At 43.6% G+C, this 23,298-nt stretch overlaps 1 protein-coding gene across 16 annotated transcripts in view; it reads right to left on the bottom strand.

Annotated features, from left to right (window-relative positions):
- NIPA2 (NIPA magnesium transporter 2) overlaps positions 1-23,298 on the bottom strand; it is a 28,644-nt gene that overhangs the window by 2,745 nt on the left and 2,601 nt on the right. For 4 of the 16 annotated variants that reach the window (XM_063631241.1, XM_063631240.1, XM_055262541.2 and 1 more), the window contains 5 exons: positions 19,337-19,458; positions 12,460-12,691; positions 10,245-10,301; positions 5,192-5,282; positions 3,023-3,183 (listed from right to left, as the gene is read on the bottom strand). In XM_063631241.1, the coding sequence (XP_063487311.1) occupies positions 3,023-3,183; positions 5,192-5,282; positions 10,245-10,301; positions 12,460-12,598 (448 nt within the window). In that variant the 5' untranslated portion in view covers positions 12,599-12,691; positions 19,337-19,458. The remainder of the gene's footprint in view (positions 1-3,022; positions 3,184-5,191; positions 5,283-10,244; positions 10,302-12,459; positions 12,692-19,336; positions 19,459-23,298) is intronic. The other 12 variants (XM_055262539.2, XM_063631242.1, XM_055262540.2 and 9 more) reach the window with 3 other exon arrangements.

Below are 23,298 nucleotides of genomic sequence, written 5' to 3'. Positions count from 1 at the left end.
GGGAGACGGAGGTTGCAATGAGCTGAGATCACACCACTGCACTCCAGCCTGGGCAATAGAGTGAGACTGTCTCAAAAAAAAAAAAAAAAAAAAAAAGAGGACCAAAGATAACAATCCTTCATAAGTCAGAAAGCAAAGGCTAACTAATAACTGGTACAGAGATCCCAGAAAGCGGAATCCTACACATCCGCTGTGATAAAAGATTAAAAGGCAATTTAGTTTGCAGCACAGAATGCTCAAAAGGTACAAAGTGCCTCTGAAGTGGAGTAAAGGCAAGATTGAAAGTGAGGCCTGGCTGAAAAGTCCATTCATTCAAGAAGCAAGGAGACTCCTGCCCAGTTCTGGGAGACCGTCCCTCCTGTGCCACAGAGTTCCAGGAAGCTGAGGTCAACCATGCCTCCAGGCGTTAATCCTTCCCCCAATCAATTCCCAGGATGCCCACAGCCAGCCATGAAACTGGAAGCTTTTTTTTACTGGGGATCTGACCAGCCCAACTTTTACATAACAGAGGACAGCAGGCCGGGCGCGGTGGCTCACGCCTGTAATCCCAGCATTTTGGGAGGCCAAGGCGGGAGGATCATGAGGTCAGGAGATCGAGACCATCCTGGCTAACACGGTGAAACCCTGTCTCTACTAAAAATACAAAAAAATTAGCCGGGCATGGTGGCGAGTGACAGTGAGACTCCATCTCAAAAAAAAAAAAACAAAATACAAAAATTAGCCAGATGTGGTGGCACACACCTGTAGTCCCAGCTACTCAGGAGGCTGAGGTGGGAGGATTGCTTGAGCCTGAGAGGCAGAGGATGCAGTGAGCCATGATCACACCACTGCACTCCAGCCTGGGCGACAGAGTGAGATACTGTCTCCAAAAAAAAGAAGGCAAACTAGAAAGAAACCAGGCCCAACAAAGCTTAAAACAATACCTTCAGGGTGAAGGTGAGCTACTGTATTCTTTTCTGCCTACCAGAAGAAATTTACGTTCTCTCTGAAGGAAGAAAAACATCACTAAAACCTCTACACCTTCTAATATCCTATGTCCAGCATTCAATTAAAAAATGCCAACACAAAACCAAATGCCTAAAAGCCAAAAGAGAAACACCACCACAGAAGCAGGCCCACAAAGAATTCTAAAACTAAAGTTAGCAGACAAAGACTTTAAAATAACTAGGAATCAAAGAACAGAGGCAAGAAATTCTTAGAAATTAACAACATAACCGCAGAAATAAAAATTCAGAAGGGCTGGAAGAAAAAACTGAGAAAATCTCCCCGACGGCAGAGCAAAAAGACAAAATGGTAAAATAAGGGAAAGAAAACATAAGAAAATTAATGATCTAGGTCAGGAACTCCAATAAACAGATGAGTAAGAATCTCACAAAGAGCAAACAAGAAATATCAAAGGAGTATTCAATTCAGTTCCCAAGAGTCAGATATAAATTTTCAGATCAGACCGGGCATGGTGGCTCACACCTGTAATCCCAGCACTTTGGGAGGCCAAGGCAGGTGGATCACCTGAGGTCAGGAATTCGAGACCAGCCTGGCCAACGTGGTGAAACCCCGTCTCTACTAAAAATACAAAAATTAGCTGGGCGTGGTGGTGGGCGCCTGTAATCCCAGCTACTTGGGAGGCTGAGGCAGGAGAATCACTTGAACCCAAGAGGCGGAGGATGCAGTGAGCCAAGATCACGCCACTGCACTCCAGCCTGAGCGACAAGAACAAAACTGTCTCAAAAAAAAAAAAAAAAAAAAAAAAAAAAAAAAAAAACCCATCAGGCGGGACACAGTGGCTCATGCCTGTAATCCCAACACATTGGGAGGCCAAGGTGGGTGGATCACTTGTGGTCAGGAGTTCGAGACCAACCTGGCCAACATGGTAAAACCTTGTTTCTACCAAACAAACAAAATTAGCCAGGCATGGTGGCACACGCCTGCAGTCCCAGCTACTTGGAAGGCTGAGATGGGAGAATCCCTTGAGCTGGGAGGAGGAGGTTGCAGTGAGCTGAGATCACATCACTGCATTCCAGCCTGGGCAACAGAGCCCTGTCTCAAAATAAAATGAACAATCAGGCACCCAGCACAATGGACAAAAATGGACACATCTCTAGGCATGTCAGTGGGAAATTTCAGACACTGTGGGGAACTAGAACACCCTACGTGCTTCCAAAAACAAAAAATTGGTCGCATATAAAAGATAAGGGATAAACTGTTCGATTTCTCAACAGCAATATCAGAAATGAGAAGACAGTGGTGGCCACAATAGGTTAAAAACATTTTGAGATAAACAAGGTCTCAAAAAATCTCATCTCTTCATGCCCTTTCTTGTCTCCTCTAGAGTGGCACCACCAAAATGAAGGCACAAACCCAGGATTCTGGAAATAAGGGATCCAAGAAAAAGCAAACTGAAGGGAATCCCCAGGATGCTGCTGAAGAGAAATGCAGATAACAGCTGTGCTGGCAGCCTGGAGACACCCACCTAGATTGAGGCCACACAGAAGGCATTGAGAGAAATTTCCAAAAGAGATGAAACAAAGAATACCTCTTTGTTTGAAACTACTGAGAGTAGAATTAGTCAACTGGGGAAAGAGTTTCATGATACATTGATCAATTCATTAAAAACTACGCAAACAAGATAATTATTACTTCTGGAAAAACTTAAATCATACAGGAAAGGAACAACAACCATAATAAAGATTAAGATGACAATAAAAGTTATGTATCAATGATAATGTAAACAAATAATCTCAAGAAAACTATATAGGTGCAGTAAATAAAAGGTAAAACAGATAATGCCTAAAGCTAAGGAAGTAGGTAGTAGCAATATACGCACGCTACTTACAGACAGAGTTAAAGAACAGTGGAAACACAGGCTTGGGATTGATAGGAGGGAGCAGGGAACATGACGACAATTTGTTCTTCTACCAGGTGGAACAATTTCTCTCTCCTTATGTGCTCATCAAATTTCGATTAAAGTAAAAACTAAGTTAAAAAGTAAAATACAGTAAGACTAATAGGACTTTTTTCTTACCTGGATCACCTAGCTTGTGAGACATTTCATTTAAAGTCTCAATCTCCTCTTCCTTTGGAGCATGAATGACCATAACTGTAGATCCTAGAATACTTAGCAAACACCCAATTTTCCCATGAAGATTAAGTCTTTCATTGAGAAAGTATGAAGAAAGAATGGCACTAAAATGGGGAAGAAAAAAAATTGAGAACTTTAAAATAATCAGCTACTTTTCTTTTTCAAATATCAATAAAACTCATAATTTAAATCACTAAAATCAAACTAAAACACTGTGAACTTATGAAGATTCTGGCTTTCGCCAAGGGAAAAAAAAAGTGTACACTTCATCATAAAATGTAAACATTTCTAGGGAATCATCTGCTTCATCATACACTACACCTGTATACTTACCAGCTTTCCACTGCAAGAAGTCAATATGAAATTTATAATAAAGAACAAATTTGCATAAATTTATATCCTAATTAAGAACCTATATCCAGCCCAGGCACAGTGCCTCACGCCTGTAATCCCAGCACTTTGGGAGGCCAAGGTGGGTAGGTCACCCCAGGTCAGGAGTTCAAGACCAGCCTGGCCAACATAGTGAAACCCCATCTCTACTAAAAATACAAAAATCAGTCAGGCATGGTGGCGGGCGTCCTGTAATCCCAGCTACTCGGAAGGCTGAGGCAGGACCTAGAAGGCAGATGTTGCCGTGAGCCGACATCGCGCCACTGCACTCCAGCCTGGGTGACACAGTGAAACTCCATCTCCAAAGGAAAAAAAAAAAAAAAGAATCTCTATCCAAAGCACCAGTGCTTAAAACTTACTCAACCTTAACTTATTCCTACTGGTTGATGCATGCACCCCTCTTATGTTGTTTATTGTATATAATTTGCCTATTACATTATCAGGTTTTAATAACTTGTAGCTAGTTTTATCTAGACCTAAAAAGAAAATACAGCACAAACCAATAAATACAGTAACAGAATACTATAAAGAAAATTAAGGGTAAAGGGCAATGACTTATACCATAACTCTGTTTTACATATAGTTTTTTGGGGGAAAAGAAAACAGATAAAAATCAGTCAATCTACTTTGGGAATAGTAACCAAGATCCAGATTTCAATATGGGCTTAGTTGTTTGGGCTAATCATTACAAAGCAGAAATGGGACAAGTCTTAGATCACTCATTCAAAACACGCACTCCAGGCCAGGCATACAAATCTACTCATTGGCCGGGCGCAGTGGCTCACACCTGTAATCCCAACACTTTGGGAGGCTAAGGCGGGCGGATCACGAGGTTAGGACATAGAGACCATCCTGGCTAACATGGTGAAACCCCATCTCTACTAAAAATACAAAACATTAGCCAGGTGTGGTGGCGGGTGCCTGTAGTCCCAGCTACTCGGGAGGCTGTGACAGGAGAATGGTGTAAACCTGGGAGGCGGAGCTTGCAATGAGCCGAGATCGTGCCACTGCACTCTAGCCTGGGCAACAAAGCAAGACTCCGTCTCGGAAAAAAAAAAAAAAAAAAAAATGAATCTACTCATTACCAAGCAGACCCTACCAAAGTGCACATGCACTGAATGATAAATACTGGGATGAGTGTAACTTTGAATTTTACTTATTTTCGTTTATTTTTTGAGACAGAGTCTCGCTCTATAGCCCAGACTGGAGTGCAGTGGTGTGATCTCGGGTCATTGCAACCTCCGCTTCCTGGGTTCAAGCCATTCTCCTGTCTCAGCCTCCTGAGTAGCTGGGACTACAGGTGCCCGCCACCACGCCCAGCTAATTTTTGTATTTTTAGTAGAGACAGGGTTTTACCATGTTAGTCAGGCTGGTCTCAAACTTCTGACCTCAGGTGATCCACCCGCCTTGGCCTCCCATAATGCTGGGATTACAGGCATGAGCCACCGTTCCCAGCCAACTCTGAATATTAAAAAACTGAAGGCGAAGTAGAACTAGTACTGGCTCTGAATACAAGCAAGACAAAGCATTTTCTCCCACAAATCAATAGCCTGCCTATGCACAGAAGTAACTTTTTAAAAGCAATTACTACGTAGTGTAAAAAGCGAAGTTCTCCAGGTTGTTGAAATGTAAACTGTGTTGAACACATGTAATTAGATGGTACTGAATATTTTAGAAACTAAGATACTGACTACTGTTTCTACATGAAAAATGTGTCCTTACCTTACTAGCACGCTGAGAGCTCCTAGTGGAGTCACTAGAGTGGCTGGTGCAAACGCATACGCAGCGAAGTTGGCCACCTCACCAGCTCCCACTTGGAGACAGACAACAAAAGAAAAACTCAGATAAGAATGTATGTACTCAACTTGGAAATGCCGGCATTTTATGCACTATCTATATATCATTTCAACTGTATTTAGTAACCTCCATATTTCTCCAATTTATTATTATTTTTTTTTATTTTTTTTGAGACGGAGTCTCACTCTGTCGCCCAGGCTGGAGTGCAGTGATGTGATCTCAATTCACTGCAAGCACCACCTCCTGGGTTCACACCGTTCTCCTGCCTCAGCCTCCCAAGTAGCTGGGATTACAGGCACGTGCCACCACACCCAGCTGATTTTTGTATTTTTAGTAGAGACAGGGTTTCATGTTGGTCAGGCTGGTCTTGAACTCCTGACCTAAGGTGATCCACCCACCTCAGCCTCCCAAAGTGCTGGGATTACAGGCATGAGCCACCACGCCCAGCCTCTCATAAAACTTTTAGTGAGGGAAGACAGACAAACCAAGCACGTGTGCCAAGAGGTTAAAAGTGTTATGAAGAAAAACAGTGAGGGAAAAGAATAAAGGGCTGGTGATGAAAGAAGGTATCCTACTATGTGTCATGGCATTAGACAGGGGCTGTCTGATAAGAAACTTTAGAACACTGGGACATTACGTCCCACTAAGGAATTATCTAAATTGAAAAGCTACTGAGGAATCCTACGCAGGGCAGAGACATGATCTCACAAAAGGATCCCTCCTGGCTACTGCTTTTTCCAAAAGTTATGCCAATTTTCATTTAGCAGCGTTATGAGAGCTCCCTTTGCTCCACATTCTCCCTGCTGATCTGTTAGGAGCATGGGATGATTCTGTTATGCCTTCAATTTGCATTTCCCATTTTCATTTGGTTATTAACCCTATGAAATCTTTTAGGGAAGTAGCTGTTCAAGTTTATCCTGTTTTCTCTTATTGATTTAAGGTAATTCCTATATATTTCAGATGTAAATCTTTTATTGGTTAAACATATTACAATTATCTTCATTTACACTCTACAATTTGCCTTTTTCTTCTCGTTAAACTCTTTGCTCTTTAATTCCTAAAATGTCTTTTAAATATGGTTACTGTTAAAATTCAATCAAGGAATGTGGCTGCAATGTCTCAAATATCTTTTTATCCAGGATACTCTCTACTATCTAATTTCTATTTATGTATGACTGACTTCTTAAAAAGAAAAAAAAAAGCTTGGAGAAAGCTTTTTAACTAATTAGGAAATTATACACAATCTTCAATTTTTTTTTTAACTGAATACTCTAGAAATTACATGTATGCTTAACTTGTGAAGTCTAATATTAATATTTAGCTTTATTTCCTTCTGGATAATGCCAGAACCTTGTAACTCTTAATCCATTTTCTCCCTTCCAACTGACTATTGTTGCGTATTTTTTAATACACAAGTGAGCCTGTGTTTTTTAATACACAACAGGTGAGCCAAGGTGGCTCACTCACAGGACTGGCAAGTAGGTCCTGGCACAGTGAGAGCCTAGGGAGCTCTCCACGGCTGCCTGAGTGTCCTCAGAGCACAGCAGCTGGCTTCCCTCAAAGTGAGCAATCCAAGGAATCAGTGAAAAAGCTGCAATGCCTCTCTCGGCTTCACCTCGGAAGACACACATCATCACTTCTGTGGTATTCTTGGATCACACCGTTTTGAACTGCACTAATTCACTGTGAAAGGGGATTAGAGAAAGGTGTGAATACCAGGAGGGGAGTCACTGAGGGCTATCTATCACACATTAATTGGCCTGGCATGTTCCCCCTCATGGCCTTCACAATTACAGTTTCCTCCTGCTTCAAGTGTTTCTCTCCCAAATATCATATGGGCAGATCGCTCGCTTCCTTTACATCTTGTACCCAAATACCTTTCAGCGAGGCTGGCTCTAGCTGCTGTTCTAACATCCTAATAAACCTATCTATCTTCCATTTCACAACACTCCTTCCGACTTCACTCCTCCTCCTTTGCATTATCACCACGCACAGGCACACAAACACATCTTAACTTCTTTATCTTGTTTAATGTCTCCCGTCTAGAATGTAAGCTTCATGTGGGTGGAGATTTTTCAGTCTTTTCCTCTCACTGATGTATCTCCAGCACCTAGAACAATGCCTGGCATACAAGACATGATCAATAAGTATTTGTTGACTGAACAGTCAGTCAAGGCTCAGTGTCTTCAGAATATTTTTTTTTTTGAGACAGAGTTTCACTCTTGTCCAGGCTGGAGTGCAATGGCACAATCTCAGCTCACTGTAACCGCCACCTCTCAGGTTCAAGCAATTCTCCTGCCTCAGCCTCCCAAGTAGCTGGGATTACAGGCATGCGCCACCACGCCCAGCTAATTCTTTTGTATTTTTTACTAGAGATGAGGTTTCTCCATGTTGGTCAGGCTGGTCTCACTCCTGACCTCAGGTGATCCACCCGCCTGAGCTCCCAAAGTGCTGGGATTACAGGCATGAGCCACCACGCCCGGCCCAGAATAATTTTTTTCCATGTGCCTTTTTAAAAGGAATTACCAAAATAGGCATGGTGATTTTTTGTATTTTTATTTGATAAGTCTTATCAAATACGTACCTCTTTTTAATCTGGAATGTGAACAAATGGAGGGGGAACAAATTATAACAGAATTCTCCTCCTAACTTTCAAAATTACCTTAAATTGAGCAGAAATTTTAAAAATGCACGGGCATATCAAACATGTTTTAATCAGATGGTTAAAAGAAAGCCTTGTCATTCCATTTAAATGCACTATGAGGGTACAACAAATAGACTTGAATACTTGGTGAATAACATTACGTTATTTGATAGCACAACAGGGTGACTACAGTCAATAATAATTTTTTTTTTTTTTTTTTTTTTTTGAGACCGAGTCTCACTCTATCACCCTGGCTGGAGTGCAGTGGTGTGGTATCAGCTCACTGCAACCTCCACCTCCCAGTTTCAAGTGATTCTCGGGCCTCAGCCTCCCGAGTAGCTGTGATTACAGGCGCCTGCCACCACGCCCGGCTAATGTTTGCTATTTTTAGTAGAGACGGGGTTTCACATGTTGGCCAGGCTGGTCTTGAACTCTTGACCTCAAGTGATCCCCCCGCCTCAGCCTCCCAAAGTGCTGGGATTACAGGTGTGAGCCACCGTGCCTGGCCCAATAATAATTTAATTGTACATTTAAAAATAACTAAGAGGCCAGGCACGGTGGCTCACACCTGTAATCCCAGCACTTTGGGAGGCCGAGGCAGACAGATCACAAGGTCAGGAGATGGAGACCATCCTGGCCAACATGGTGAAACCCCTTCCCTAGTAAAAATACAAAAATTAGCTGGGCTTGGTGGCGCACGCCTGTAGTCCCAGCTACTCGGGAGGATGAGGCAGGAGAATTGCTTGAACCCAGGAGGCAGAGGTTGCAGTGAGCCAAGATCGTGCCACTACACTCCAGCCTGGCAACAGAGCGAGACTCCGTCTCAAAAAATAAATAAATAACGGCCGGGCGTGGTGGCTCACACCTGTAATCCCAGCACTTTGGGAAGCCAAGGTGGGTGGATCATGGGTTCAGGAGTTCGAGACCAGCCTGGCCAACACAGTGAAACCCTATCTCTACTAAAAGTACAAAAATTAGCCAGGTGTGCTGGTGCGTGCCTATAATCCCAGCTACTCAGGAGGCAGAGGCAGAAGAATCGCTTGAACCCAGGAGGTGGAGGTTGCAGTGAGCCGATATTGCGCCACTGCACTCCAGCCTGGGTGACAAAAGCGAGACTCTGTCTCAAAATAAACAAAACAACAAATAAAAGAGTATAACTGGGGCCAGGCAGGGTAGCTCACACCTGTAATCCCTGCACTTAAAGAGGCCGAGGCAGGAGGTTTGCTTGAGCCCAGGAGTTCAAGACCAGCCTGGGCAACACGGCAAAACCCCGTAAATAAATAAAGAATGAAAAAATTAGTCGGGCGTGGTGGCACACACTTGTAGTCCCAGCTATTTAGGGGGCTGAGATGGGAGGATTGCTTGAGCCTGAGAGGTTAAGACTCCAGTTAGCCATGATCACACTACTCCAGGCTGGGCGACAGAGTGAGACACTGTCTCAAAAAGAAAGGGTACTGCCGGACGCAGTGGCTCACGCCTGTAATCCCAGCACTTTGGGAGGCCGAGGTGGGCAGATCACGAGGTCAAGAGATCGAGACCATCCTGGCCAACATGTGAAACTCTGTCTCTACTAAAAATACAAAAATTAGCTGGGCATAGTGGTGCACACTGGTAGTCTCAGCTACTCAGGAGGATGAGGCAGGATAATCGCTTGAACCTGGGAGGAGAAGGTTGCAGTAAGCCGAGATGGGCCACTGCATTGCAGCCTGGCGACAGAGCAAGATTCCATTTCAAAAACCGCAAAAAAGGACTTATTGGATTGTTTGTACCACAAAGGATAAATTGTAGAGGGGATGGATAACCCATGGATACCATAATGCAATTATTCTGAATTGCATGCCTTTATCAAAGTATCTCATGTACCCTATAAATACCTACTATATAAGTACCTACTAAGTACTCACAAAAATGAAAAAAGTAGTCCAGGTGTGGTGGCTCAGGCCTGTAATCCCAGCACTTTGGGAAGGCAAGGCAGGTGAATCACCTGAGGTCAGGAGTTTGAGACCAGCCTGATCAACATAGTGAAACCCCATCTCTACTAAAAGTACAAAAAATTAGCTGGGTGTGGTGGTGCACGCCTGTAATCCCAACTACTCAGGAGGCTGAGGCAGGAGAATCGCTTGAACCCGGGAGGCGGAGGTTACACTGAGCCAAGATCGCACCACTGCACTCCAGCCTGGGCGACAGAGTGACACTGTCTCAAAAAAAAAAAAAAAAAAAAAAAAAAAGAAGATTATTTAAACCTTTAAAACTTGCTAGTAATGAGGCTATAACACCATATGCAAATATTTTAATATACAGCTATATTTTTCTTGCAATGTTCTTTATACATACTTGACAGCAGTCCAGCCCACCACAGCCATTCTTTAAGATATGCATGGCCACCTTGACCTGTGAATGAAGAAATATTTCACATCTTTGGAAGACTGTAAGACTCTTGTAAAAATTATAACTATTAGTAATGACAGATTTTTAAATATCTCAGTTACTCCTTTAAATAAAGGTTTCTGCATGACTCAGGGGATTTCTCTGACAATTTCTTAATGATTATCTTGCCAAGGTGAATGAATCCTTTACAAACATATCCATCATGAACAGTGAGAGCACCTCTTAGGACGAAGCATCAGGGACTAGGGGAACAAGCAGTAGATGCTGACAGTTTCTCCTCTGTCCACTGAACCCCATAGAGGCCATCATTTCATGTTTTTCTGACTGCTGAATTAGGTTTAGCCAGAGATGGCACAGGGAAGAGAGAAGGGTGGTACTGTTTCCTGCCAAGGCAGCTCTCCTCATAAGGTCCAATCAGGTCTAAAAGTGAAGCCAGGGTAGAATGATGGAATGTGACCATAACGCCACTTAATACTGGGAGCTACCACGAGTGTCCCTGATAGAGGAGTCAGGGTGGGGCCAAATCATCCTGATTACCCCACAGGGTCTTGTGACTTGCCAGTGATTTCTAGAGAAACAACCTGCACCAGCCACAGTTCACTAAACTGGATTCTCTTCAAGCTGGGGAAGCCCTGTCTTTCCTTCCTGCCACAATGTCGAAGTTCAAAGTCAGACTGTCTACTATCATGGACAAAAGATCCCAGCCTTTAATAAATTCTGATTTTAACCATGGAATTTTTTTTTTTAATTATTATTATTATTATACTTTAAGTTTTAGGGTTCATGTGCACAATGTGCAGGTTTGTTACATATGTATCCACGTACCATGTTGGTGTGCTGCACTATTAACTCGTCATTTAGCATTAGATATATCTCCTAATGCTATCCCTCCCCCCTCCCCCATCCCACAACAGTCCCCGGAGTGTGATGTTCCCCTTCCTGTGTCCATGTGTTCTCATTGTTCAGTTCCCACCTATGAGTGAGAACATGCGGTGTTTGGTTTTTTGTCCTTGCGATAGTTTACTGAGAATGATGGTTTCCAGTTTCATCCATGTCCCTACAAAGGACACGAACTCATCATTTTTTATGGCTGCATAGTATTCCATGGTGTATATGTGCCACATTTTCTTAATCCAGTCTATCATTGTTGGACATTTGGGTTGGTTCCAACTCTTTGCTATTGTGAACAGTGCCACAATAAACATACGTGTGCATGTGTCTTTATAGCAGCACGATTTATAGTCCTTTGGGTATATACCCAGTAATGGGATGGCTGGGTCAAATGGTATTTCTAGTTCTAGATCCCTGAGGAATCGCCACACTGACTTCCACAATGGTTGAACTAGTTTACAGTCCCACCAACAGTGTAAAAGTGTTCCTATTTCTCCACATCCTCTCCAGCACCTGTTGTTTCCTGACTTTTTAATGATCACCAACCATTCTAACTACTGTGAGATGGTATCTCATTATGGTTCTGATTTGCATTTCTCTGATGGCCAGCGATGATGAGCATTTTTTCATGTGTTTTTTGGCTGCATAAATGTCTTCTTTTGAGAAGTGTCTTTTTTTTTTTTTTTAGACGGAGTCTCACTCTGTCACCCAGACTGGAGTGCAGTGGTGCCATTTTGGCTCACCTCTGCCTCCCAGGTTCAAGCGATTCTCCTGCCTCGCCTCCCGAGTAGCTGGGATTACAGGCCAGGCCACCATGCCTGGCTAATTTTTGTATTTTTAGTAGAGATGGGGTTTCACCATGTTGGCCAGGTTGGTCTCGAACTCCTGACCTCAGGTGATCCACCCGCCTCGGCCTCCCAAAGTGCTGGGATTACAGGCGTGAGCCACCACACCTGGCCTAACCATGGACTCTTATTTCCTTCCCTGCAGACATATCAACATTTAAAGAAAAGGTTGGATATTACTTTGGCATTGGTCCCTGTTTCCACTTTGATAACTGCAGGACTGAGTAGTTAACTAATTACGACATCTTCTCATTTCTTTTCTCACTATAAATAACCAAACATCAACTTTGTAAACATTTAGAACTCTTGAACAATTCAAAGTTTCAAATACACTCATTAGGAATGAAGATGTGGTCTTGTACAAACAACCTGTGTATGTAGGTAGGCACTGACGTCACTTCAAAGTCACATAAGGCATAACCTACCTGCTCTCATAGAGCCTTTCCTGGCAAGTCGAAGGAGGCCTTTTTTTTTCAAAATGAAACTTCCTCCAATGAAAATACTGGAGCTCATAGCCAAGCCCAGACCAATATAGAAGTCATATTTTCCACGCCCCTGGCTCATTTCGTTTGTTACTTAAGGAGTTCCTGTGAATCACATTGATCACAGAACAGAGAAACCGCTGGTACTAGAGGCAGAATGAAGCAGTCTTCAAACCTAAGCAATAAAAAATGAAATGTGGTTTTCACAGAATGCTCATGACAGCTCACATGCAATTCAAAATTTTACTCCATTTCTCTTCTCCTAAAGAAAAAATAGCTCCTTCATTACTAATATTGATAATAAATGTTTATTATTTAAATTTAGCACCAACCTGTATATTTCTTCAAATTATGGCAAAAGATAGGATCATGCTATAAAACCAAGTTTAAACTGATTTCATAAACTCTGATCTCATATTTTCAAAAAAATGTTTCTAGCCTTAATAAAACTTTCTGATAAGAAAAAAAAATTCTGCAGAAAAAATTAGGCATAACAATATACAAATCTAGTTTGGAAATACATTTATCAGGTTTTCAAATGTGTCCTTTTGAATAATCTATACAAAGAAACTCAAAATTTTCTCATCCATACATTTTCTTCTTAGCAATAGGTGCACATAAGCATATGCTAATTTATTTATTTAGCCTATTCAGGGATGTGCTGAGAGAAGGCAGATTTCACATTATTTGTTATCAGAGGATAACAATTCTTTTTTTTTTTTTTTTGAGACAGAGTCTCGCTCTGTCGCCCAGGCTGGAGTGCAGTGGCGCAATCTCGGCTCACTGCAAGCTCCGCCTCCCGGGTTCACGCCATTCTCCTGCCTCAGCCTCCAGAGTAGCTGGGACTACAGGCGCCCGCCACTGCGCCCAGCTAATTTTTTGTATTTTTAGTAGAGACGGGGTTTCACTGTGGTCTCGATCTCCTGACCTCGTGATCAGAGGATAACAATTCTTGCAGAGAGGTGTCTGCTGGGGCGTGTGGTACGGTACCGGTGGCCTTTGGAGAACACGAGGACCGTGGTATCTGGAGGGCTCAATCCTCAAGGCCAGACAGGAAGCAGAGGCTTACCAAAGACTGCAATTGTTTTTCCCAAATGGCCAACTCATAAACTCAGTTGACAGATGAACTAAAGCACAGTGTGGATAGCAGAGAAAATATAGTTTTTAGCAACAAGGTTTATGACTGGTTCTAACTGCCAGACCAGCTTTCTAGCATATCTTGGGATTTTTAGTCCCACAATTTAACTTCTGAGTTCCCAAACTAATCTGCAATTCAGTCAGGACCTAACTAGCCACGTTTTTCCATTCTTCAAGTTACGAGACGCTGGCTTTTAACCAAAGCAACAAACTCCCTGTCCACCTAGCCCCTCAATTACTTTATCCATCCATTCAAACAGTATTTACTGGATATTATATGCTAAGCGTTTATTATGCTAAGCTCTCTAGCTTCACAGGGAAGACAGAGAAGAGATAGTTAAATAAGGAGTGATAACAACATTACTGCAGTGAGACTGCAATAATGGTAAACACGACATTATCACACTAAGTTGATATTACTCCCAAGAAATGAAAAAGTCAAATGTTTCTGATTTGCCCGTTAAGGTGCATTATCATTCCTGTACTATTCAATGAGAAGACTATCCTCCCTCACCCCTGACTTGCCACTTGGCCATCAAGCTTGCTTTGGCCAATGGGAGGGAGGTGTAAGGAACAGAGTGCCAGTTCTGAGTCGACACCTAGAGGCCTCTCTTACTTCTGCTTGCCCCTTCGCACCCTGCCATAGCCACAGGAAGTGCATGTCCTGATCACAACAGAGTGAAGGGCACAGAAGAAAAATCGTCCCAGTGACTCACAGAACTGTGAGCATGATCTAAGTGCTCATTCCTGTATGCCACTGAGATAGCTAACTCATACACGCAAATAGGCTTATTGCAAGTATAAAGTTTCCACCCTGATTTCTGAAAAACCAAAAATTTTCTGTAGAAAACAGGGGTTCAGTGATGGGTAAAAACTGGGTGATGGGTACACAGGAACTCATTGTATTACTGTATCTGCTTTTGTGTATTTCTGAACATTTCCATATTAACGTTTTTAAAATACAACCTTTAGTGCTCAAAAGGTATAAGGATGCCAAGGTAGAAACCACTAGCAAGTCCCAAAAGCCAGGTCACCCCACAACCTAAGACAAAATAATACTGAAACACTGGGTCGGGCGCAGTGGCTCACACATGTAATCCCAGCACTTTGGGAGGCTGAGGCTGAGGCTGGTGGATCACAAGGTCAGGAGATCGAGTCATCTCGGCTAACACGGTGAAACCCCGTCTCTACTAAAAATACAAAAACAAAATTAGCCGGGAGTGGTGGCAGGCGCCTGTAGTCCCAGCTACTCGGGAGGCGGAGGCAGGAGAATGGCGTGAACCTGGGAGGCGGAGCTTGCAGTGAGCCGAGATCGCGCCACTGCACTCCAGCCTGGGCAACAGAGCGAGACTCCGTCTCAAAAAAAAAAAAAAAAAAAAATACTGAAACACTGAAAGAAGACACTGAAGTCAAAAAGGTGCTGAGTTCTTCTAAGTATCAGTCATAATATCATGGATAAGACTGTCTACCTGAAAGGCTTCCAGAACTGACCTCTCCCTTAACAGATTTGGAGAAGTACCCCTAGTCCCTCTGTGCCATTCATACCGCAAGATGATTCCTTGAGAAAAGTCTTAGGTGGGGAGTTTGGAGACCCCATCTTGCTTCCAGCTGGAGGTGTGATCTTGGATGAGTCACCACATTAACAGATATATACATAAAAAGAAAGAAGCTAAACAATCTAAGGTATTACCCACTTTATGTGCCAAATACTGGTCATCTCAAGCCTCAAGTTAACTTCAGCATACCTATGGAATAATTCTAGACAGGTGAGTCTCATTGACAGTAAAAATAAATTACAGAGATGTAAACACATTTAGAGACAAGGTAGGAGAACTTGGGAACAAGATGTCAGGGACAATCATCATTTCTACATACTATAAGATTGCAACAAAAAACAAGTGTGCTTACACTGTTCCCACTGCATCCTGCATGGCTTGTTTATCTGTGTTTATCAGCCAGTCTCCCGCATCAGACTGTAAGCTCCTAGGCTCTTGCATGATACTCGCCCTTTTAGCCTATGCACATAGCTATCTGGTAGTCTCAAAATAGGTCTTAATACGTGTTTTCTGGGTGAATATGGATGAATGGAATAATTCTTTTTTTTTTTTTTTTTTTTTGAGACAGAGTCTTGCTCTGTCACCCAGGCTAGAGTGCAGTGGCATGATCTCGGCTTACTGCAACCTCTACTGCCTGGGTTCAAGTGATTCTCCTGCCTCAGCCTCTGAGTAGCTGGGACTACAGGCACATGCCGCCATGCCCAGCTAGTTTTTGTATTTTTAGTAGAGATGGAGTTTCACTATGTTGGTGAGGCTGGTCTGGAACTCCTGACCTCGAGTGATCCGCCCATCTCAGCCTTCAAAAAGTGCTAGGATTACAGCCATGAGCCACCACCCTGGCCAAATGGAATAATTCATAATTAGCCCTTAGAAACAGCCAAACACAGTGGTACGTACACACCAGGAGGCTGAGGCAGAAGGATTGCTTGAAACCAGAAGTTCAAGTTTAGCCTGGGCAACATAGTTACGCCTGGGCTCAAACAAACAAAGCAGCCATTAATACACAGAAAACTACTGCATCATTTAGATCAGCATCCTAAAATGTAACCAATGTCTTATAGCTTTTAAACTTGAGAACCATAATCATTTATCCAATATGCTAGTAAGTGGCAGTACTGGATGGAAGTGAAAATGCAAGGACAGTGGTTATACGGACTGGGAAAATGGAGTGAGAAACCAAGCTACCCACACGCTTCAGCCCTCCTGGCAGGTATATCCTTCTCATGAGTCAGGGTCACCTAACTGAAAGCATTCCTTAAGATCATCCAACATAAAAATCATCGGACAGGCACGGTGGCTCACGCCTGTAATCCCAGCACTTTGGGAGGCCGAGGTGAGCAGATCACCTGAGGTCAGGAGTTCAAGACCAGCCTGACCAACATGGAGAAACCCTGTCTCTACTAAAAAATACAAAAATTAGCTGGGCATGGTGGCACATGCCTGTAATCCCAGCTACTTGGGAGGCTGATGCAGGAGAATTGCTTCAACTGGGGAGGCAGAGGTTGCGGTGAGTTGAGATCATGCCATTGCACTCCAGCCTGGGCAACAAGAGAGAAACTCTGTCTCAAAAAAATAAAAATAAGATAAAATAAAAAAGGTCATCTGACATAAAAATCATCGGCCGGGCACGGTGGCTCATGCCTGTAATCCCAACACTTTGGGAGGCTGAGGTGGGCAGATCACGAGGTCAGGATTTCGAGACCATCCTGGCCAACATGGTGAAACCCCGTCTCTACTAAAAATACAAAAATTAGCTGGGCGCAGTGGCGGGTGCCTGTAATCATAGCTACTTGGGAGGCTTAGGCAGGAGAATTGCTTGAAGCCGGAAGGTGGAGGCTGCAGTAAGCCGAGATCACCCCACTGCATTCCAGCCTAGGTGACAGAGCAAGACTCCATCTCGGAAAAAAAAAAAAAAAAAGAATCATCATCCTCCTTTAATCTTTGTCTTCATGAAGCAATGTTCTTAATTATCACGCAAGTTTGACTGCTGTGGAAGTGACTACTTGACAGCTGTATTGCTCACTATATACTTTTTTAAAGTTCTATGGCAATAGAACAAATCAAATTTATAGTCTGAATATTCTGTAAGCAATAAAATTGAACCTTCTTACCAATAAAGGTGATATCCAGAAAAAAGTCAGGTTTATCTACAGTTCTAATCCCGGTATAACAATAGACTCACAGGGCCAGGCGCGGTGGCTCACGCCTGTAATCCCAGCACTTTGGGAGGAAGAGGCAGGCAGATCACCTGAAGTCGGGAGTTCGAGACCAGCCTGACCAACATGGAGAAACCCTGTCTCTACTAAAAATACAAAAAAATTAGCAGGGCATGGTGGCACATGCCTGTAATCTTAGCTACTCGGGAGGCTGAGGCAGGAGAATCGCTTGAACCCAGGAGGCGGAGGTTGTGGTGAGCCAAGATTATGCCATTGCACTCCAGCCTGGGCAACAAGAGTGCAACTCGGTCTCCAAAAAAAAAAAAAAAAAAAACCACAAAAACAAAAAACAATAGACTCACAAATCCAAATTTAAATTATTATTATTATTATTTTTTTTTGGAGACAGGGTCTCATTCTGTCACCCAGGCTGGAGTGCAGTGGCACAATCATGGTTCACTGCAACCTCGACTTCCCAGGCTCAAGTGATCCTCCCACCTCAGCCTCTCAAGTAGCTGGAACCATAAGTGTGCAACACTACACCACCTGGCTAATTTTGGTATTTTTTGTCGATACGGAGTTTCACCATGTCCAGGCTGGTCCCGAACTCCTGAGCTCAAGTGATCTGCCTGCCTCGGCCTCCCAAAGTGGTAGATTACAGGTGTCAGCCACTGCATCCTGCCCAGATTTTACTTGGACTATGAACCTGACTTTCAAATAACTGATTTGTAACTACTTAATTTACTAATATTTTCTAACACTTAATGTTAACTTTCACTAAATGCAAGTTACATACATGTGGTGTAAGTCTAACGTTAAGACCCAATATTACATGTTGCCTCGACATCTGGTATAAACTGGGAGCTTTTAATGGCCTCAGGGCAAGTTTCCCTCCCCATGATGCCAAACAATTCTCATCACAGTGACCAGGCACAGGTACAGTTCCAGCTTATGCCTGAGGAGTAGGCCCCATTGCCCTGCCCGCCCAAGGAATTCTTAAAGCAATTATTCAAGTCTTTCTGCAGGAACCATAGCCACTCTCGTTACCACACAGCCTGCCTCCCGCAGCCCCTGGTTCTCCGTTCTATCCTGAGTGAAAGACTAAGAAACTTCCGTCCATCTCGTCTGCCCAGTGTCAGTACTGTGGGATGGAAATCCTTCTCCCACTGACAAGGTAAAGAGGCGATTAAAACAACACATATAATGGAATTTTACTCATTTAATCCTAAGGCCACTGAACATTATTCCTAACCTTACTAAGGCTATCATATGAGATATTCTCCACATTTACTTTACTTAATGTTTCATGATGCTATTTAAAATCTATTTTCCCCTTTCCCTTTTATTTTAGTCTATGTGTTACGGGAAATTTCAAACACAAAAAGCAGAGAGAAGGCCTTTTCTGACCAGATGGGTCCATCACGTGCATATGGCTTTCGAGAGTCCCCTTGGCCAGGCACCCCTCTCCTGCCCACTTCATTCCTAACACAGGAACCTCACACCCTCAGACAGGCCCTCCCCTCCTCCTCCTGCAACCCAAAGCCCGCTCTCCACTCAAGGCCAGGGTACACCTTAAGCTGTGCTACAAAGACTTCTGCAATTAACTCCAGCCCACAGGCATTTTCTCTTCTTTCCACTATTTACTTAGCCTTTTAAATTTAATTCTCAATTACTGTTCTACTTCAAGGTAAACTCTTTAAGTTCCTTAAAAACAATTACTTAGGTTTTTTGTGGTGGTTTCCCCACAAAAGGCACTCATTTACAGTAGCAAATTTGATTTACAAGCCTTTCTAGAATGAGGCATATCACCAAATAAGGTGATCTGGTTGTTTTGTTTCTTCACTCATGGAACTGTACCAGTGTGTATGTGTGGAGGGCTGGGGGATGACAAGCAGCATACAATTTGCAAGCCTTCAAATTACAAAGCAGCCTTCTGCCACCAAGAATATAAGTGATCTCATTCTGACTTACAGTTTGAAAACAGGACATCAGAGGGAATGTCCTGAAAGGAATGAGTTGCTTCACTATTCTCAGACCTGGTCCCACTCTGCTCCCTCTCTCTGTAACTGAAGGTCAATCACAGCTGGGAGAGCCTGCAACAGAGATATTTTTTATTCATAAGAATTAGCCATGAGGCAGGGCCAGTATTAAAGACAGATAAACAGTAAAACTTTCTAAATTTCACTTCAACTAGGTTCCCAAACCACAGATGATGAGCTCCATGTGGTTCACCTGCCCAATTTACTTAGGGGGACTCAGGGGAGTAATCCCAACTGTGACCATTGCTCAACAAACACTGAGCAGCTATTATCTGCCAGGCACTGAAGCTGTAAGGAGGATCAAAGGGCCTATCCTCAAGGACTCCACAACTAAGAGAATTAAAAATTCCAAAAATAACCTACTGACGTTTTAAACACTTTTAAAGACTCTTATGATTTTCTGCTTATTCTCTTTGTTTGTGGGAGGGGAAGGGTTTTTGTTGTTGTTGTTGTTGACAGTATCTCGCTGTTTCCCAGGCTGGAGTGCAGTGCTGCGATCATAGCTCACTGCTGTCTCAAATGCCTGGGTTGCAGCGATCTCTGACCTCAGCCACTCAAATCGACAGGACCACAGGCGCATACCACCACACCTAGCTAATTTTTTTGTTCTGCTTGTTCTCTCTAAATTTTAACAAATTCTTTTTTGTTTTTTGAGTCGCAGTCTCGCACTGTCGCCCGGGCTGGAGTGCGATGGCGACATCTCAGCTCACTGCAACCTCTGTCTCCCCGGGTTCAAGCGATTCTCCTGCCTCAGCCTCCCACATAGCTGCGATTACAGATGTGTACTGCCACGCTCGGCTAATGTTTTGTATTTTTAGTACAGACAGGGTTTCACTATGTTGGCCAGGCTGATCTCGAACTCCTGACTTTGTGATCCGCCCACCTTGGCCTCCCAACGTGCTGGGATTACAGAAGTGAGCCACCACTCCCAGCCAACAAATTCAGTTTTCACAATTGATTTTACTAATATTTGTAATGAGAACTTTCATTAAACATAAAGCATGTCAAAAATGGAATAAATACATCTCAAATAAAAGAAAATTATGAAATTGGTCCACCTTCTTAAAAAATGTGGAAAACACGTGATTTAAGGAACAGGCAAAAATGAACTAGTATTCTAATAAGGAAAACCTAAACTAGCACCTGCTTTGCAAAATGATTATCAGTAGGCAACACAATCACCAAAGTTAGCAAACTTTAAAAATTACAACAACTGGGCCGAGCACGGTGGCTCACACCTGTATCCCCAGCACCTTGGGAGGCTGAGGTGGGAAGATCACCTGAGGTCAGGAGTTCGAGACCAGCCTGGCCAACATGGTGAAACCTGGTCTCCACAAAACATACCTGGCCAACCTGGTGAAACCCCATCTCTACAAAAACACAAAAATTATTTTTTTGTATTTGCCGTGAGGGCGGGTGCCTGTAATCCCGGCTACTGGTGAGGCTGAGGCAGGAGAATCGCTTGAACCCGGGAGGCTGAGGTTGCAGTGACCCAAGACTGCACCACTGCACTCCAGCCTGGGCAACAGGGCGAGACTCCGTCTCAAAAAAAAAGAAAAAAATTGAAAAAATTACACCAACTGAAGTGCATAGACAGCCTTAAACTTTTCACAGCACTTTTGACATTTCATTTTAACAAACCCTTAATTAAAAAGATATGTGATAAGGGCCCACAATGAGGAACCAGGTCCAGATTTTTTTTTTTTTAGATGGAGTCTCGCTCTGTTGCCGAGGCTGGAGTACAGTGGCGCTATCTTGGCTCACTGCAAGCTCCACCTCCCAGGTTCATGCCATTCTCCTGCCTCAGCCTCCTGAGTAGCTAGGACTACAGGCGCCCGCCACCACGCCCGGCTAATTTTTTTGTATTTTTAGTAGAGACGGGGTTTCACCGTGTTAGCCAGGATGGTCTTGATCTCCTGACCTCGTGATCCAACAGCCTTGGTGTCCCAAAGTGCTGGGATTACAGGCGTGAGCCACCGCGCCTGGCCCAGGTCCAGAGATGTTAAGTAACACATCACACAGCTGAGGTAGCAGAAGCAGAACTATAATCCAGGCCTCCTCATCTCTGCCAATCTCAGCCTTCTGCTTAAGAATTTAGAATCACGACCCCTGTTTGTAGCAAGAAGACCAAATTGTGTAAACTAGTAACAAAGACCCTGCACCATTTGTTCCAAACCTACCTTTTAGATCTTTTTTTTTTTGAGACGGAGTCTCACTGTTGCCCAGGCTGGAGTGCAGTGACATGATCTCTGCTCACTGCAAGCTCCGCCTCCCAGGTTCATGCCATTCTCCTGCCTCAGCCTCCCGAGTAGCTGGGACTACAGGCGCCCACCACTACACCAGGCAAATTTTTTGCGTTTTTTAATTTTTTGGATGCAGAGTCTCGCTCTGTCCCCCAGGCTGGAGTGCAGTGGCATGATCTCGGCTCACTGCAACCTCTGCCTCCCAGGTTCAAGTGATTCTCCTCCCTCAGCCTCCTCAGTAACTGGGATTACAGGTGCCTGCCACCACGCCCAGCTAATTTTTGTATTTTTAGTAGAGATGGGGTTTTGCCACGTTGGTCAGGCTGGTCTTGAACTCCTGACCTCGGGTGATCCTCCTGCCTCAGCCTCCCAAAGTGCTAGGATTACAGGCGTGAGCCACCGCGTCCGGCCTAGATCTTATTTCCCATACCATATTTCACATATCCTGTGTTCTACCCCGGTCAGCACTCTGCTGCTATTCTAACCTGCTCCTACCTTTTCTCCTCCATATTTGGTTGACACTAACTACCCCTCTGTTACGGTTACTTTGGTACTTAACTCGTACTGCCTTCAGTGTGGCTCCCAGTGAACATGTGGCTTGCTTATATCATTTAACCAACCAACATTTACTGAGCACGTACAATATTCTCGGAGCAGGGGTACAACAGCCCACATGGGGTTATCTCCTGCTAGAGGTAGAGCGAAATAATAAACGAAATAAAGACATTATTCTGGAAAAGTGGCAAATGTTATGGTAAAAAATAAAACATGTGAAGGGCACTGGGGAGTTGAGTTGGGGAATTCTATTTTAATGATCGTAGTCAGGAGGCCTTGCTGAGCAGGTAACACTTGAGTAGAAGCTTCAAAGAGCTTTTTGAAAAGAACAAATGAGAGAGAAGCTAGTGCAGGGGTTCTGAGGTGTGAGCAGGTGTGCAGTTTCCTAAACAAAGGCCACTGTGGCTGATTTTGAGTGAGGGCAGGTGAGATACATTAGCGTGAAAAAGCGAGTGTCCGGCTGGGCACGGTGGCTCACGCCTATAATCCCAGCACTTTGGGAGGTCGAGGCGGGTGGATCATGAGGTCAGGAGTTCGAGACCAGCCTGACCAACATGGTGAAACCCCATCTCTACTAAAAATACAAAAATTAGCCAGGCATGGTGGCGGGCACCTGTAATCCCAGCTACTCGGGAGGCTGAGGCAGGAGAATCGCTAGAAACTGGAGGGCGGAGGTTGCAGTGAGCCGAGATCCCACAGCTGCACTCCAGCCTGGGCAACAAGAGTGAAACTGCATCTCAGAAAAAAAAAAAAAAGGTGAGTGTCAGATCACGTGGGGCGCTATGGGCCACACACAAATCCAAAAGGCAAGGAACAGATCTGCAACCCATTTATTTGGCCAGATCATAATTTATTTTCATCTGGAGCCATTATAGAACTATTTAAGTAGTTCTGTTCCAAGTTTATTTACATAAAACAAATGGATATGCAGAAATGTTTAAGCATGCTCTAATCTAGTCTGAGAGGTGTATTTAATTCTACAATATAGATAAATCTTTGTAAACTGTGTATATTTGAGATTTATGTTATGGGAAACATACAGATAGTAACACAGTTACCATAGTAGAGCAAATCAACGTATCTATCATCTCATATA

Source organism: Symphalangus syndactylus, chromosome 22 (genome assembly GCF_028878055.3).
Source record: "Symphalangus syndactylus isolate Jambi chromosome 22, NHGRI_mSymSyn1-v2.1_pri, whole genome shotgun sequence".
Classification (NCBI taxonomy): Eukaryota; Metazoa; Chordata; class Mammalia; order Primates; family Hylobatidae; genus Symphalangus; species Symphalangus syndactylus.
This window is presented reverse-complemented; position numbering and strand designations above follow the sequence as displayed.